The 15,571-nt window shown below is 53.6% G+C and overlaps 1 protein-coding gene across 2 annotated transcripts; it reads right to left on the bottom strand.

Annotated features, from left to right (window-relative positions):
* Nucleotides 1-1,523: 1,523 nt before the first annotated feature.
* Nucleotides 1,524-10,194, bottom strand: LOC129691056 (keratin, type II cytoskeletal 75). 2 transcript variants are annotated; one of them, XM_055627001.1, is made up of 10 exons: nt 9,697-10,194; nt 8,995-9,209; nt 8,050-8,110; nt 7,419-7,514; nt 6,529-6,693; nt 4,841-4,966; nt 4,499-4,719; nt 2,867-2,921; nt 2,155-2,170; nt 1,524-1,765 (listed from the first exon to the last, which is right to left on the bottom strand). In XM_055627001.1, the coding sequence occupies exons 1-10, from the start codon at nt 10,192-10,194 to the stop codon at nt 1,524-1,526; spliced, it is 1,695 nt and encodes a 564-aa protein (XP_055482976.1). The 2 variants fall into 2 exon arrangements, with proteins under 2 accessions (XP_055482976.1, XP_055482978.1); XM_055627003.1 differs by lacking the exon at nt 2,155-2,170 and having other exon boundaries at nt 1,524-1,762; nt 2,887-2,921.
* Between the last annotated feature and the right edge of the window lie 5,377 nt (nt 10,195-15,571).

Below are 15,571 nucleotides of genomic sequence, written 5' to 3'. Positions count from 1 at the left end.
CCCGTCTTGGTCACTTAGATATATAGATATTTAAAAAATTCATTCACTGAGGGCCGAGTCTGTGCCACCCCCGTGTCTACCACAAACATTATTGCATTTTATTTTTATAGCTTTGTGAAACGGGTGATAAATCATTGCCGGCACTTTTCGCGCAGTATCATGGGAGCGGAACTCCACCTGTTTACCTTTCGGCATTGGCGTTCTTGCCCTTGGTTTTACCTGCCACCATTGGAACCTGGGTCACATGGCTAGGGAATGCTGAGCCGGTGCTAGAAGCCAGTGGCTGAGTGCACTACATGCCCAGAGCCCCTGCACTTAGCAGCTGGGGAAGGTAGGGTCCTTGTCCTTCTCAACAAGTACTAAGAGGTCGCCCGAGATCCCTGCCCTCTGCGGCTGTCCACCCCCATCTTAGCTAGTGAATTTAACATTTATTCTCAGTCTTTTCTCCCTACTCTGAAATCTTAGTCTTAACCATTCTAGACATTGGTCCTTACTTCACTTTCCTCTCTTCTGACTCATGTGCCCTTGAACTTCTCCTTTCCTGATGGACCCCATCCATCCAAACACCTGAACCCCACTCAGGATTGGTCCCACCATCCTCCACAGTCCTGAGGGGAGAGGTCCAGGAGGCTGTAAAGTCAGGAATGAGGAGCTTCCTGGGCGTCTCCCTGCCTAGCAATTATGGGCTCCTTGGCTCCTTGGCCTGGCCTCGGGGCTGGCTTTTAACTCCTCTCCTGCCCTGTTATTTCTCTGCTCAGGTCTGCAAGTTTGAAGCTGTCTGGGGAACAATCAGCTCCTTTGCTGGCCAGGGCCTTGACCACCCATCCTACGTCAGTGCTGTCCCAGGAACACAGGCTGATTTGGGGAGGGGATGGCCTCGCCCTGCATGACATACTGGGCAGGAGGCTGGGCAGGGCTTCTGCCCAGTGGCTGGGACTTCCCAAACAAGCATTCCAAAGAAAAGTGAGAGGAAGTAGGAGCCTTCAGGAGGAAGACTACTGGTCTGCTCCCCCCCACACACCTCACACCCCCCTCTAGGGGGCTGCCTGGGAGTCAGAATTGTTCTGGGCTCATCACCACTGCACACAGAAGGCCGAGCCAAACACATGACACATGCATTTAATAGGCACATTCCAGGAGGACACGAAGGGGCACCGACTCCAGCCGGCAGTTTATAAGCGGCCAGAGAAGGACAAGGCAGAGTGATGTTGAGGTGGCCTGGGAAACAATGACTCCTCCACCTCTGCATCTGGAGGAAAGGGCAGGCGGCATTGAAGGGGCGTTTGTGGTGCCCAGCCCTGGTGAGCCATCTTCTGTGATCTTTGGAGGGGCATGGGCTCTGGGTCTGTGTGTCTAGGAGCAAGCTGGGGGCTGTCAGGAGGCTGCCATAGGCCAGGGGATGGGTTTAGCCAGGACGCCAGGATCCCTGGCAGCAGAGGAGGCTCCTACACAGAGGCCCAGGCACCAGTTACAAGTGCAAGGAGGCTTCAGGCAGCGGCCAGGGAGCCTGCCGGCTGGCCAGCTCAATGCCTGTAGTTCCTCCTGCTGGATGACGTGGTGGAAACAAACTTGATGCTGGAGCCGCTGCCCGCTGGGCCCCGGCTGCTAGTGGTGGTGAAGCCGGAGCCTCCCAGGCCAGTGCCCAGGCTGTGCCCACCACTGGTGGTGAAGGAGTAGCCACTGTTCCCACCAAGACCCAGGCTTCCACCTCCAATGCTGCTGCCACCGCCATAGCCACTGGAAACGGTAGAAGTGACCACAGCTGTGGGGACAGGAGACAGAATCAGAACTGCAGGCAGGAGGGACAGTGCCTGTCATTGGGGCCCCTGCCCTGGAGCTTCTGCAGTGGAGACAGGTGGTTTCGAAGATAAATGCTGGCCCTGCCCTCTCCCACTTGCTTGCTCTGTGGAATTCCGCCTTAGACCCCACCTCTGCGGGGCTGTGGTGTTCTCCTTCAGGCAGAAAAGGCTTTCTGCCTCCCGCCACTCTGTCTGATCCCGTCTCCCTCTTTGGGTTTGACTCTGAGGTCTCCTTCCTTTGGAACGCTCACAGGAACACACAAGGTGTTCCTCTTGAGCCTTGGCGTGGCACTCTAAACCCAGATGGTGGCTCTCCCAGAAGCCTAACACCTTCCTGCAGCAACGCTCCAAGGTAACCAGCTCTCACCAGGCTGCTTGGAGCAGTCGTAGCCACCTCACTGGCCATGTTTGTGTCTAGTTAGTGTAAGGGTTCTCTCCAAAGGGCCTAGGCAAAGCCAGGAGCTTTTGTGTGTCCTGTCTGTGTCAACTGCTCATCTCTCCAAGCTCTTGAAGCTAGACTTGCAACCCCAACCCCTAGGAATTGTGGAGGTGGGTGGAGTGATTGTGATTTTTTTTTTTTTTTTAGAGCTCTCTGAAAGACAATTTCAGGAAGCACCCCATCTGTGCTGTGCTTGGTCCTCTTATCCCAAAGGGAAGAGCTGGAGCCTAAAGACTCTCTCATTAGTCTGGGAACTAGAGGCAGGAAGTCAGGGACTTGAGGCCAGCCTGGGTCCCATGAAACCTGTCTCAAAGGTCGAAAGTCCCTCTAGTTCTGCACCTCTGCTCACTCAGGAGGCTTGGATTAAACTCAGTGGGACATGCACAGGACAGAGCTTGTTGGGAGGAGGAGGAGGTCAGCAGGGCAGGCATTCGTGAGAGTGGTCGGAACTCGGGCAAGGCCCTTGGCTTACCTCCCAACACCACAGTAAGCAAGTAAACGAAGCAAGCCCCTCTCATGCCCCTGACTCTGCCCTCCACTAACTCAGACCTTCTCAGAACAAACCTCGCTTGTGGGGTTCCTGAGGTGGTCTTGCGTCCACCCGTTCTCCCCACCCCATGAGCCCCACCCCACAGGGGCCGTACTCACAGATGTTCACTGGGGAAACTCCCTCTCCGCTCAGCCTGGTTGGGAAGAGAGGAGGGACTGTTACTGCCCAGGTTGTCACCTGGCAGACATTTGCAATGACAAATTTTGTGCTTGGTTTAAGTGCATTAAAAACCCCTCTGTGATTTTTATTGTGGAAGTCATGCACGTTTAAAACTCTACAAATACTTGAAGTACTACAAATAGTAAGGGGGATTGTGGATCCTGATACCTGTAACCTTAGAAGCACAGTTTGGGTTTAAACCAAGCTCCATCAGAAGAAATGAAAACCAGTGACACTGGAGAGGTGGGGCGTTCCCTAGAACCAGATTTCTCTCTAAGGAGGGAGTCTTGTCATGCATCATGGCTACTAAAGCTGTGCAGAGGTGTCCAAATCATGACAATAACAGTAGTTACCATCAGCCTATTGTTGTCGTAGCAGCTGGCATTCATTCCTAAGTGCTCACTCAGAGCTGACATTAACATTTGTTGAGAAGCTATTAGTTCTCCCAATGACCTTATTAGGCATCATTATCACAGTTTTATAGTGGGAGACTGAAGATCAGACAAGGCTAATTAATCTGCTCATGGTCACAAGGCTTGAAACAGGATTCATCTGCCCTCAAAGACCATTCCTTTGGCCACTAACTTGGATGAGAGCAAGGTTCTTATTTCTTGTTTTAGGGGTGTAAAGAGCTAGCCTATGGTAAGAGCCCTTGTACTTAGGTTCCCCCGGCCCTCACGGTGGCTCACAGCCATTTGTATAACTCCAGCTTCAGAGGATCCAGTGCTCTCTGCTGACTGCCATGGGCACAGGCAAAACACGTAGGCACATAAAAGAAATGAACAAATCTTCAAATTATATGAGCATGCCTGTGTGTCAGCATGTGCATCTGAGTGTCAGTGCCGGAGGGGCCAGAAAAGGCTGCTGGATCTTCTGGAGCTTGAATTACAGCGATTATTAGCCACCCAGTGTGGGTGCCAAAAGCCAAACTCGGGGCCTCTGTAGGAACAGCCCCTGTTCTTAACCACTGAGCTCCAGCTCCAGGAACAAAACAAACAACAACAACAAAACAAAACCCCAAATACTTGTTGCACGCCATGAGCTTCGTGACCTAAGATTTTCAAGATGTTGTCCTTTTCTAACCTTTTCAACAACACGTAATGTCAGAAACCACTACCCTCATTCTGCAGATAGGAACACTGGGATACGGGAAGGATAAGTAATCTGCCCTTAGGGCACAGCTGGCAACTGGAGGAATACCAAAATCCTATGAGCTTTGGGGGTTGGGGTATCACGGAATCTAGTCCCCTTTATTCTGCCCCTGAGAAAGTAAAGGCTAGAGGGAGACCATCTTCTCCTAATGAGTGGGGAGCTATAAGCCTAAAAGTCTAGGACAGTTTCTCTTCAGTCCAGAGCCTTTTACCCCACACATCAGGTCTGCCGGGTAACCAGCCCTCTCCTCTAACAGAACGCGACAGCTTAGCCCTTTCTGTGGGGTGCAGCTGGAATGACTTAACAGTCTGGAAAGAGACTTGCGACTGCTCAGCGCCACAGTGCAGGCTGCTGGGTAAGTTTTGTTTGTCCTGAGAACCCACTGGTGATGCCCCCCACCTGCACTCCTCGCCCTCCAGCAGCTTCCTGTAGGTGGCGATCTCCACGTCCAGGGCCAGCTTGACGTTCATGAGCTCCTGGTACTCGCGCAGCAGCCGGGCCAGGTCCTGCTTGGCCTTCTGCAGGGCATCTTCAAGGTCCACCAGCTTGGCCCGAGCATCCTTGAGGGCCATCTCCCCGCGCTGCTCAGCGTCAGAGATAGCGGTTTGCAGGCTGGCGCACTGAGAGAAGAGGGGGTGCCATGAGTCTGGGCACAGACCCTAGAGGGGTGCCATCCCTGAGCATGAGTCCTTGGAGGTGGGGGGGGGTAGAAAGGAGCCTTCTTGCCTGACCGAACCGTACCTGCTTCTTGACGGCATCGATCTCAGACCTCAGCCGCTGGATCACCCGGTTCATCTCCGAGATCTCCTGCTTGGTGTTGCGGAGGTCGTCCCCGTGCCGGCCTGCCGTCACCTGCAGCTCCTCATACTGTTGGAGCCAGAGCAGACATGGCTAGTCAAACGCCTGTGTGCCAGGAAGGCCACGCACTCGCCCCTTCCCTCTCTGTTTTCCAAGATGTTTTCTCCTGAGCCCATCTGCCTGCAGGGGAGGCGGCAGGCTTCATCAACAGCATGAGCACTTGCTGGTCCCGGTTCCCGGAAGCTTACACTCTTTATCCCTCAGCGTGTATCCAGACAGAGAAGTGGCCCATGGTGACCAGAGGGCCGCAAAGGAGTCCAGCCTGGGTTTGAAAGTGTGTGTGGAGGGGAGGGAGGTGGAAGGAGAGAGAGCCTCTGATGGGGAAACTGAGCTGCCATCCGCAAGATGGGTGAGAGGGGCCTACGGTCAGCTCAGAGAGAGAGAGCTTTCCAGGCCGGGAAAGGCCCGTGAGATACCCCTGAGGTGTGGGGATTGATGATAGGCCATCACTGCGGGCTGGGGTCTGGCTTGTATCACTGTGCCCATGAGCTCAGGTAGCCTTGCAGACATCGGGGTTGGGAACCAGGAAGGAAAGGCAGGAAGCCTTTCGGATGCTGCAGAGGCTGAGGAAGGCTAGGTACTGGCGCGGCAGAGCCCCTCCCTGTCTCTGTGGGGCTCAAGCTAACCCTAGCCAGGGCATCGCTTGTTTTGGAGGGAACCGCTGCACCCTGCCTCCTCCAGCCCACTCTCCATTCCATCTGGAAAGTGCTGGACAGCTCTGCTACCTCTGCTTCGGGATTCTCAGGTCTGGAGGGAACACCATCCCAACAAGGCTGGGAGATGTCTGTTGCCAGTTTCACTTCCTGCTGGGGCCGAGTGTGCCCTCACTCTTGCTCGCTGTCGAGCAGCTGCACTGGGGACCCTTGACAACTGTTTCTTCTCTGCCACACTCCTTACCAGAAGGGATGCAGCGCTCAGGGCAGGACAGAGGATGAGGCTCAGAGGGCGGTGAGCAGATGGCCCGGGACAGGCCTGGGTTTGGCAAAGGGATGACTCTGGGTCTCCTAAACTGTTCTAGGGCGTCCAGGCTTTCACGCTTCTTCACGGTCATTCCAGCCTCCTCCTGCTGCATGGGGGTGTGTTCTTCCCGTCTGTCTGCCCCTCAGCTTTAAACCCCATCTCGTCCTTCCAGTTTCTCCTTCTCTGGTCACCGGCTGCGCTGCCAAAGACTGCTGGGGGCTCTCTGGGGATGCTGTCTCATTCCCTTCTGTGGAGCCCACCCACGTTCTGGACTTTCAGACCTGTATTCTCTGCTTACAGTTTCTGTTTTTACAACTCTAAAGCTCCGTGTTTGGCAGAGTGGAGAAGCCCAGAGCTTACATGAAGAATTCGTAAGCCCTTTAGAACTACGATGCACTACTTGGTCATTTTGGAGTCTCGACCAGTCCACTCTATTGTGGGTAGCGTGGGGACCATGCCTGTCCTTTTGAGCACCCAACACTCTCTGGGAAACACAGTGTATGCTTAGACCTCCATGCATATTTTAATCTAGCTCTTCCTGGTATCAGAGCTGCAGAGTGAGAGAAGTGACAAGGTGTGGCCTAGCACATGCATCCTGGTGTAGCACTCACCTTGGTCTGGTACCAGGATTCAGCCTCTGCCCGGCTGCGGTTGGCGATATCCTCGTACTGCGCCTTGACCTCGGCAATGATGCTGTCCAGGTCCAGGCTGCGGTTGTTGTCCATGGAGAGGACCACAGAGGTGTCGCTCACCTGGGTCTGCAGCTGGGACAGCTCCTGTAGGGTGTTAACTTAGCGTCACCCAGAAACGAAAGGAAGGGAGCCTGTGCGTCTGCGGTGAGTAACTACTTAGGCTAAGACTCCCTGCTCTGGTGTCCCTGGCAGAAATCCTTCAGGTGCCCCTCCCCTCCCCCAGCTGTGTCATCGTGTCAGGGGTCACAACCCTGTCCCTGGAAGTTTCTGGCTGACTCATCAGTGTGTTGCTGGAGCTGCTCTCTCTGTGTTCCATTGAGGCTTTCCACTGGTGGACGCCATTGAAACGTGTGGGTTCCCATGCCTCATAGAGCTGCTCTTCAGGATTGGATGACCGTGCCATCCCACCCCCAGCGTGATGCCATCACTGCCTTCCTCTGTCTCTCCACAGACCCAGGTATCTGCCTTCCACAGATCCCTGAGCGAGGCCTCTTCAGAGGCCAAGAAGCCATCTGGCCAGTGTGTTGAGCTATAGCAGAGGGAGAGAGCAGGCAGTCTTCATTCCTAGAATATGGGAACAAGCATTTTCCCTCTTGGGCCATTTGTGTGGAGAGGCCTCAGAGCTGAAACTGTTTCTTGTGTCAAAGTTCCCAGCAGGCCTCTCAGGTACCGTCTTTCCCCCAGGGTCCCACTTAGGGTTCCTGGGGGAGAGATACCAGCTCCACTCACTAAGTGATTGACACCCTGAAGAATCCTTTTCGTTCTAGACTCTGGTGCCAGGAACAACAGAAACACTTGCAGACTCTTACCGCCTCATAGATCATCCGGCAGAAGTTGATCTGGTCAGTCAGGGCGTCCACCTTGGCCTCCAGCTCCACCTTGTTCATGTAGGCGCCGTCCACGTCCTGCAATGACCCGGGTCCAAAGAGCAAGTCAAAAGACGCTGAGAGTAGCTGGCCTGGATTTCTGGTTGTGGGGGTGTTGGGATGGGTGATCACTGACATGGGGTTTAAGCTTCTTGGGCTAACTGAAACCTGAGCAGGAGTAGGGCTGTCGGTACAGGGGTTGCGTGCTGGGAGGTTTGAGCTCATCGGATGATCCCATCATCCATGTGATATTTCTCCAGTGCTCCCAGGACCAGGTTACCTCACATTCCAAGATTTAACGTTAAATCTCAACCTCTCTTCTCCCCTCCGCCTCCTTCCTCCTCCTTTCTGAAGCGCCTTCTCCCCACCTCTCGAGGCTGGCTCTTGAACTCAGGGCTTGTTGTGTGCAGGATAAGCTCTGCCCCTGATCTGTGTGCCCAGCCCTCCTTTCTCTGAGGTGTGGTATCACTGGGCAGCCTAGGCTGGCTTCAGACACCCCTCTCCCGCTTCTGCCTCCTGGGTGCGGGATTGCAGGCTTGGAGCTCACTCTCACGTGAGAGTCACCCCTACTCACCTTCTTCAGGCCCACAAACTCATTCTCCGCAGCTGCACGCCTGTTAATTTCATCTTCGTACCTGCAAGGATGAAGGCAAGGGGGTGTGAGATTGGGCAAGGTTCCACCTGACTCTCCTGCTGCTGGAGCTAAAGACAGCCCGTTCTTCCCAGCTCTGCGGTGACCTGCACATGACTTTAGGTGATTCACTTAACCTCTCTCTCTTCCTCCATAAAATGTAGATAATTTCTTCTGCCAGTTTAAAAAACCAATTACAAGATTAGAAGGTGAGCACAGCCTTATGGGGATAGAATCACGGGCGTGGGCAATTGTTCTCATCACCAAAAAAGTGTGCGCTGCCTCAGCGGGGCCTTCTGAACTTGCAAAGAAAACTATGCCTGTCCAGGACAGTCTTTCTGGTACATTTTGAAATATTTTCACTGGGCCTCAGGGTGACCATTGAGCATTGTGATTTTGTGATTAAGTTGAGCTCAAGCTAGCTCAGCTTAAGGGCTTGTTCGGACCACTGCACTGTAGCCCAAGCAGTGGACAGTCAGTGTTTGCCTCTGCAGGGAAGACCAGAAGTGGACAGTCAGTGTTCACCTCTACAGGGAAGACCACAAGCCCTCCCTCACCCCGAGCTCTTGCCATCTGGGAAATTCAAGCTGCCTCGGGCCCCGGGCTCATGTCCAGCAGAGATAAACAGCACGCTGGCGGCTAAGCAATACCGTTTACCAGGAGCAACGCTGTTCCTTTTGACAGGTGAGCTGGTGCCCACTTCAGGCGAGTAGACAGAGAAGAGCAGGCTCCTTGTTAACCCGCTGCTGAGATGGAGGTCACTGTCACCCTGCGCGCCCTTCCTTGCTGCTGCACTCAAGGCCGCTCATGCAGCACTCCCGGCTGATGCGACATTCACTGTGGACCCTGCGGATGGTCGTGGTAGCCAGAAGCCTGCCTCCCGCTCACCTGACTTTGAAGTCTTCTACAACCTCCTGCATGTTCCTCAGTTCAGCGTCCAGCCTGCCTCGCTCAGCAGTGACGCCGTCCAGCTGCCGGCGGAGGTCACTGATGTATGCGTCGAAGAAGGGCTCCAGGTTCTGTCTGACGGTCCTAGAGCCCTGCTCCTGCAGCAGCTCCCACTTGGTCTCCAGGACCTTGTTCTGCTGCTCCAGGAAGCGCACCTGCCGGGGAGCAGAGAGGGTGAGCATCATAGGAGAAACCAGGGGGGCAGAAGCAGGCGCTCCTGCTCACAAGGGAGGAAAGCAGGAGGCTTGTTCCGCCCTTAGCCAGCAGCTATGCAATGACCACTCCACCTCCAAAGTGAGAACACCCATGGAGGCACCCAAAGGACTAGTCATGGACTGGACATGGGGGGCAACAGAGGGAAGACAGTGGGAGGCTTGGAGTCTGGGTTGAGCGTCTCAGTGCTGCTTCTCCGGGTCGGGGTAGCTGGCACAGTTTCAAGCCCTCTTTCTGAAGGGGACTCCCAGAGAGGACAACGGGGGCATCTGTATAAGGTCCCGTGGGCCAGATGGCCGGACTTGAAAATGTGTGTGTCCATGGCTGGTACCGGTTGATGGATGTTCTCCCGGGGGCCCCGCATTGCTGCTGTCTCCGAAGCGGAGCCCTCCCCACCTAGGAACTCGGAGGGGTGGGCGCAGGCCTCACCTTGTCGATGAAGGAGGCGAACTTGTTGTTGAGGGTCTTGATCTGTTCCCTCTCCTCTTTCCGTACCCGCTGGATGCTGGGGTCGATTTGTAGGTTTAGGGGAGCCAAGAGGCTCTGGTTGACGGTGACCTCTTGAATGCCTCCAGGGGGGTAGACGGGGAAGCCAGGGCCACTGAAGCTCCCTCCAATGCCTCCCCCATAACCAAAGCCACTGCTGCCCCCAAAGCCATTAGCCCTGGCACCAAAGCAACCCCGGAAGGCACTGCCAGCGCATCCACCAGCAGAGAGCCGCCTGGTGCCCCCCAGGTTGTAGAGGCTGCGGCTCCCAAAGCCCCCACCGGCACCGCTGATCCTGCTCAGTCCCCCACTGTTTCCTGAGGAGCGGGCCACAGAGACAGAGCTAAAGCGGGGGCGGCCAGCGGTTGGGGTGGTGGCCGAGGCCGCGCTGAAGCCCCTGCGGCTGCCGGAGTGGAAGGTGAAGGTGGATTGCCGAGACATGACGGGAGAAGAAGGCAGGCACAGGAGCTCCCGAGGTAGAGGTAGATGCGCAAAGAGGATGGAGAAGCCAGGCAGTTAGGGAGGAGCAGGCCCGTGGGCTTATATGGGCCCCACAAAGGGCGGGGCTTTATTAATGAAGGGGGCCCTGCTGATGGCATCCCCTAGGTATCTGCCAGCCCTGAGCTCACCCTGAGTGCCCCCCATCCCCCGCAGAAAACGGCAGCGTTTAAAAAAAAAGCCACTGGTTGGTTTGCCGCCTTCCCCTCCCCCGTGGGGAAACTTCTTTCTAGTTGTGACTTGATCAGCAGACCAGTGAGAAGCGACTTAATTGCTTTCAGTCATGTCCTAGTCATGCATCTTTTAATGGACTCAAAAACACTGCCTCATATCTTGAACCGCTTTCTTAGGCCCGGGACCAGCAGCCTCCAGTCCAAACATCTTGTGTCAACACAAGCGAGTGCAACACACCGCTTCCTGTCCCTTTCTGTGCTTCTTATGTCTAAGCGTTTTCTCAGCAGCTACTGAACCCCATCAGGCTGGTCCTCCAGGTCTGCGTTCATTCTCCTCAGGCTTCCATCCACGTGTGCTGTGTGTCCCATGTTGTTTCCTGGAGCACGCGTGTTAGTGTGCACAGCCATGTATGTCATGTCTGTGCCGGTGTTTGTCTTTCAGGTTGGCATTCCGTCTTCTGTAGACTAGTGGGAATAGAAAGACTTGGGTCTGCATTCTGGCATCTTGGTGGCCAGCAGTGGGGCCTTGGCCTCATCATACAGCTTTTCTGAGCTTCGGTGCGTGTCTATGAATTATGACGCGTATTCACGTATGAAAAATTCTGTCACAGTGCCTCAATCACGTCAGTGTCCACTGTGTCATTCTCCTGCAGATAATTCAGCACTGATGACCACGTCCATCCTAGAGCGAGCCCTGCAAGGATTCCAAAGAAGCACCATACACACTCCTGATCTTTAAAAGTACGATCAGGGTTCTGCTGGGAAGACGAACCTGAAGCATGCTGGGGAACTCTGAACGACATGGTACACATCAAGCTGCCTTCTTCTGGAAGTCTCCCAGGCTATTCCCTTCTGAAGACCTGTGTCCCCCAGTCTTCCCTCTCTCATCAGGACAACTCCAAACAACACTTACCGGAGAAGCCCCCATGCTCACATACTTCACTTGACAAATTAAAATTGTTGTTGTTGTTGTTATAATTGTGTGTGTGGAGGTCCGATGACAGTTTTCAAGCGCTGGTTCTTTCCTTCGACTGTGGGATCCAGGGATGTAATTCAGGTCATCAGGCTTACCTGTCAGGCACTTTGACGCACAGGGCTGTGTAGTCAGCCCCTCACTCACCTTCCTACCCTACATACCGCATTAGGCAGGGATGCACAGGGCGTTTGCAGTGTGCCTCACCCTCTTTCTCCCCGTATCCCTCTCCCTGTCTCTGCTGTGAGGTGTATGGCAGATGGTCAGTCCTCCTTGGTCTTGCTGTCCGCCTGCTTCATGCTGTGGTTTCGAAGGGTTGGAGAGGAAATGACAGCAAGGTGTTCAGACTTCATATCTGGCTAAGGAAACAAGACTCCTAACAGCTCATTTAGAGGCAGGCTTGTACAGCCTGGTATGTGGGAAGCAGAGAACCAGGAGCTGTGGTCTTTCTGTGCAGGTGTCCTTTGGGAGGCCCATGGTGCCTGGCTCATGCTCTCACCTGCCTGGAATGGCAGCTTGGCACTCAGAACTGGTCTCTGTCCTGGGAGCCATCTCTTACCTGGAGCCCTGACCAAGGGCTGGCCTCTCCTCTTGTTGGGGTTGGAGACTCCTTGTTTCTACAGGAGCCCGTGAATCACAGCTTTTGTTGACACAGGCCAGGCAGAGCATAGATGTTCACGCTTTTGCCCATGTACCTAGGTCTCGGCTCGGCTGGCACATGCTTGCTTTTGCCCGTGGAAAGAATAAACATCTTTGTGTTCTTTGCTTCTCTGTGTGTGATAGCCTGTCTCTCAGAGGAAGGGACGCTGGTTTGCTTCCTGAGCACTCTGAGGAAACTGCAGGTCCTTCTGCAGAGCACAGGCTACAGCCAGGCAAGCAGCCAGGGCTCGGGCACCCAGCGTGGGACCTGCCCACAGAGGGAATGCAAGCGGATGTCTTGGCCTATGTCAACTCAAGGTTGACATCACCTTGGCCCTTCCTTCCTTTCTCACAGGTTCTCCTGACATCCCATTTTCTCTAGCATGGCTGTATTGTTTCCTACCCACGACCACCTCTATCTGGGGTAATTCACCCTTTTTCCTCCCTGTCTAACATTCCCATCAAGGTGGCGGCTGTTCAGGCTAGGCGGTCTCGCTCACGTACATTGGGAACTAAACGGGGGTCGCCCCCTCAGTCCTCTTCCTCTTCCTTTTCACCGACCTTTACTTGACTTGATGGTGAGCCCCTCAGGTGGGTGGCCCCATTATCCCCTTTATTTGTATAATTTTATTTTCATTGTGTTGGCGATCTAGTGCATCCTAAGCTTGCCCCATATGCAATCTCAAAACATGTTGACTCTTTTTGTAAAACAGTGTTTTTATTTATTTCTTGAACATTTCGTTAATGCATACAATGTATCTTGATCATATCTTCCCCTGTGCCATACTCCTCTCCAACCTACTTCTTATTGAAGAGAGACCACATTTTATTCTAGATATAGATCTCAGTAACAACAAAATGCCAAAAGTTGGTCATTATAATAGAAGAAAAGGGTAACAGTAGTTTGCTTTATTTTTTTTTCCCCTTGAAGCTCCTACCTACTTTTAATGCTTTTCCTCTTTGCTTTCTACCACAAGAAAGTTGTCTTGGTGTTTAAATAATGGATCAGTCTGTTATTTATTTATTTGTGTGTGTGACTTGTGTGGGTAACGTGTATTCTCCCAAGTACGTGTGCATGTGGAGGTCAGAGGTCAGCCCTTGGGTGTTGTTTCTCAGGAGCCAGCCACCATATTTTCTCAGACAAGGTTTCTCACTGGGATCTGGTCCTCACGATCAGGCTAGGCCACCTGGCCATCAAGCTCCAGAGTGCACTTGTTGCTGCTTCCCCTGTGCTGGAATCACAACCAGGAGCCTCCACATTGGTCTTATGTGGGTTCTGGGGACTAAACTCAGGTCTTCAGACTTGAGTGACAACTATTTCCCAGCCCTCCCCACCCCACATGACTTTCTAACTTCCTTTGCAATTAGTTAAAAGTTAACCTCCAGGAAACCTCAGGAAAGTTAGGGCCCAGTGCTAACTCCTTTCTGCCTGTGCCACGGAACACCTGCACGTCCGTGTGTGAAGCTTCTACACCTGTGCCATGAACACCTGCACTTCCGTGTTGGGCTGTTTTGGTGGTCTGGATCTTGTCGCATCTCCGGGGTTTGGGGTGCTTCTTCCCCCCAGTGTGTCTCTTCAGATCCTTAGAATGGCAGCAAGAGTTCACCTGGCAGTTCAACTGCTGCTAACACTGTCTGGGGGGGTCTCTGCCCTGCCCATTATCACCCAAGCCACATGGAAGATCCAGGGGAAGGGGCAGACAACGAGTGTAGCTACACACAGGCACGTGTCTCAGGTCTGAGCTTCATCAGAACACCGAGATCCACTGACATAGTTATGAGAGAGCAATTGTCATTGCTGGGCACAGGTACAACGGGGAAAGCTGAGCCTTTAGAGGCAGACTGGTGTCGCCCAGTAAACACACCAAACACCGGGGAAGTATGGCCATCCTCACCCACAGGCAACCGAGAAAAATGTTTCAAGTCTGGGAGTCCTCATCCCTCCAAAACAGAACTATCTCCTCCAGACTCAGCCCTGCAGAATATGCCTCCTGGGAGGCTCAGTCTGACACCCTCTCCAAATGGCCTCTGCTCCTCCTCTTGCAGCAATAGCTCCAGTGGAAAGGGCTCTGTCTGCTTTACCCCAAGCTCTGCCTCTCAGACTACAATAGTGAGCAGTTGGCACATGATAAGCGTCGTTGAATGAGGAACCTCAAACGATGGGCTAGGTGGCTGTGGCTTGGGTCCTCTGATGCCCCAGGAATGGCCTGCTCTCAGGAGAAAGGTTCCTCCTCTGCCCTGGCCTGGTTGAAAGCCAACGCTCTTCAGTATACTCTCAACTCCTCAACCCTTAGGAGGCCTGTCTCCTTGCCTTCCTATCCTCCTCCCTGATGCCTCCACTCTGCAGAGGGCCTCAAGTTCCCCTGAGGATGACAGCAATCAACCTAAGCCAAAGAGGCAGGTGTGAGGAAAATCTCAGGTCTGAATACCAGAACATACAGGTGTCCTTAGGCCCAGCACCCAGACCACAAGAAAAGCCTCAGTAAGATGGTCGGAGAGCAGGAGGAACCCTCTCAAGCCCCGAACACTAGATATGAGAGAAGAAAGGATAGAGAGGAAAGGGGAGACATTATCCTCAGACTACTTCCTGCTGGTTAGGGTCCGAGTCCTTGGGGCAAGTTTCGTCTTCACCGTCAGGACATCTAATTTCTTCTTGTTTCTTCTTTGCATGTGACTATGCAATAATCAAACGACAGCCCACAACCCACCCCACCCCTCAGAGCCCCAAGCATTTACATACCCCCTGAAAAGTCCCTAGAAGTCCAAACTCACACACGTGCAGAAACTATTTACAGCTGGCAAAATTACGCCCCTGCTAGAGCCTGAGGCAAATCATAGTCACCTGCTGTGAAGCAGCCTTATGCCCCCATGCCGGGGATAAAAATGAAAACATTTCCCCATAATATTTGTGTTTTTAAAGAAACCAAAATTCTAACTACAGGAACGTGCTGGTGAGTGGGCGCAGCAGCAAAGGCCCAGAGTCGGTCTTTTAGAGCCTGGAGAAGCTGTGCAAAGACTCGTGGGGAATCCCAACACCACCAGCCACTCGGCAGCTCGGCCACTTACTATTATTCTTTCTGTTGTCCCTCATATGCCTAAGCCCCCCCTTGCCCCATAGATCACAGAGGTACAAACTCTCTGTGGTCTGTGACACGGTTAGAGCCTTCCGGGGGCAGGTGTAGATGAGGAGCCATCATCTCACAGGATTTAGATAAATTGGGATCAGAAACGTAGCTTAGCCATCCACCTCCAACTGCTTCTGTGGCCTTTTTTTATTTTGTCCCTAGGATGGGGCTGTCTCATCCACTACGTTTCTCTGGCTCCCGTCAAGAGGCTGTGGGAAGGAAACGGTGATGGAGGAAAGTGAAACACAATCAAGCTACCGCTCGGGCTGGTCCTTGGAGGTGGGAACCCGGAAGCCCTGAACGAGCAAGGAGTGCACTACCTAGAAACCTGGTGTGTTGAGCCCGTAGGTGCAGTCTGGGTGGGCTGGGTGATACTGGTACCGAGGGACGCTGTTGACACCGCTTCATTG

Source organism: Psammomys obesus, unplaced genomic scaffold (genome assembly GCF_907164565.1).
Source record: "Psammomys obesus unplaced genomic scaffold, mPsaObe1.curated_primary_1811, whole genome shotgun sequence".
In the NCBI taxonomy this organism is placed as follows: Eukaryota; Metazoa; Chordata; class Mammalia; order Rodentia; family Muridae; genus Psammomys; species Psammomys obesus.
The sequence above is the reverse complement of the archived record's forward strand: the minus strand, read 5'-3'. Positions and strand labels throughout refer to the sequence as shown.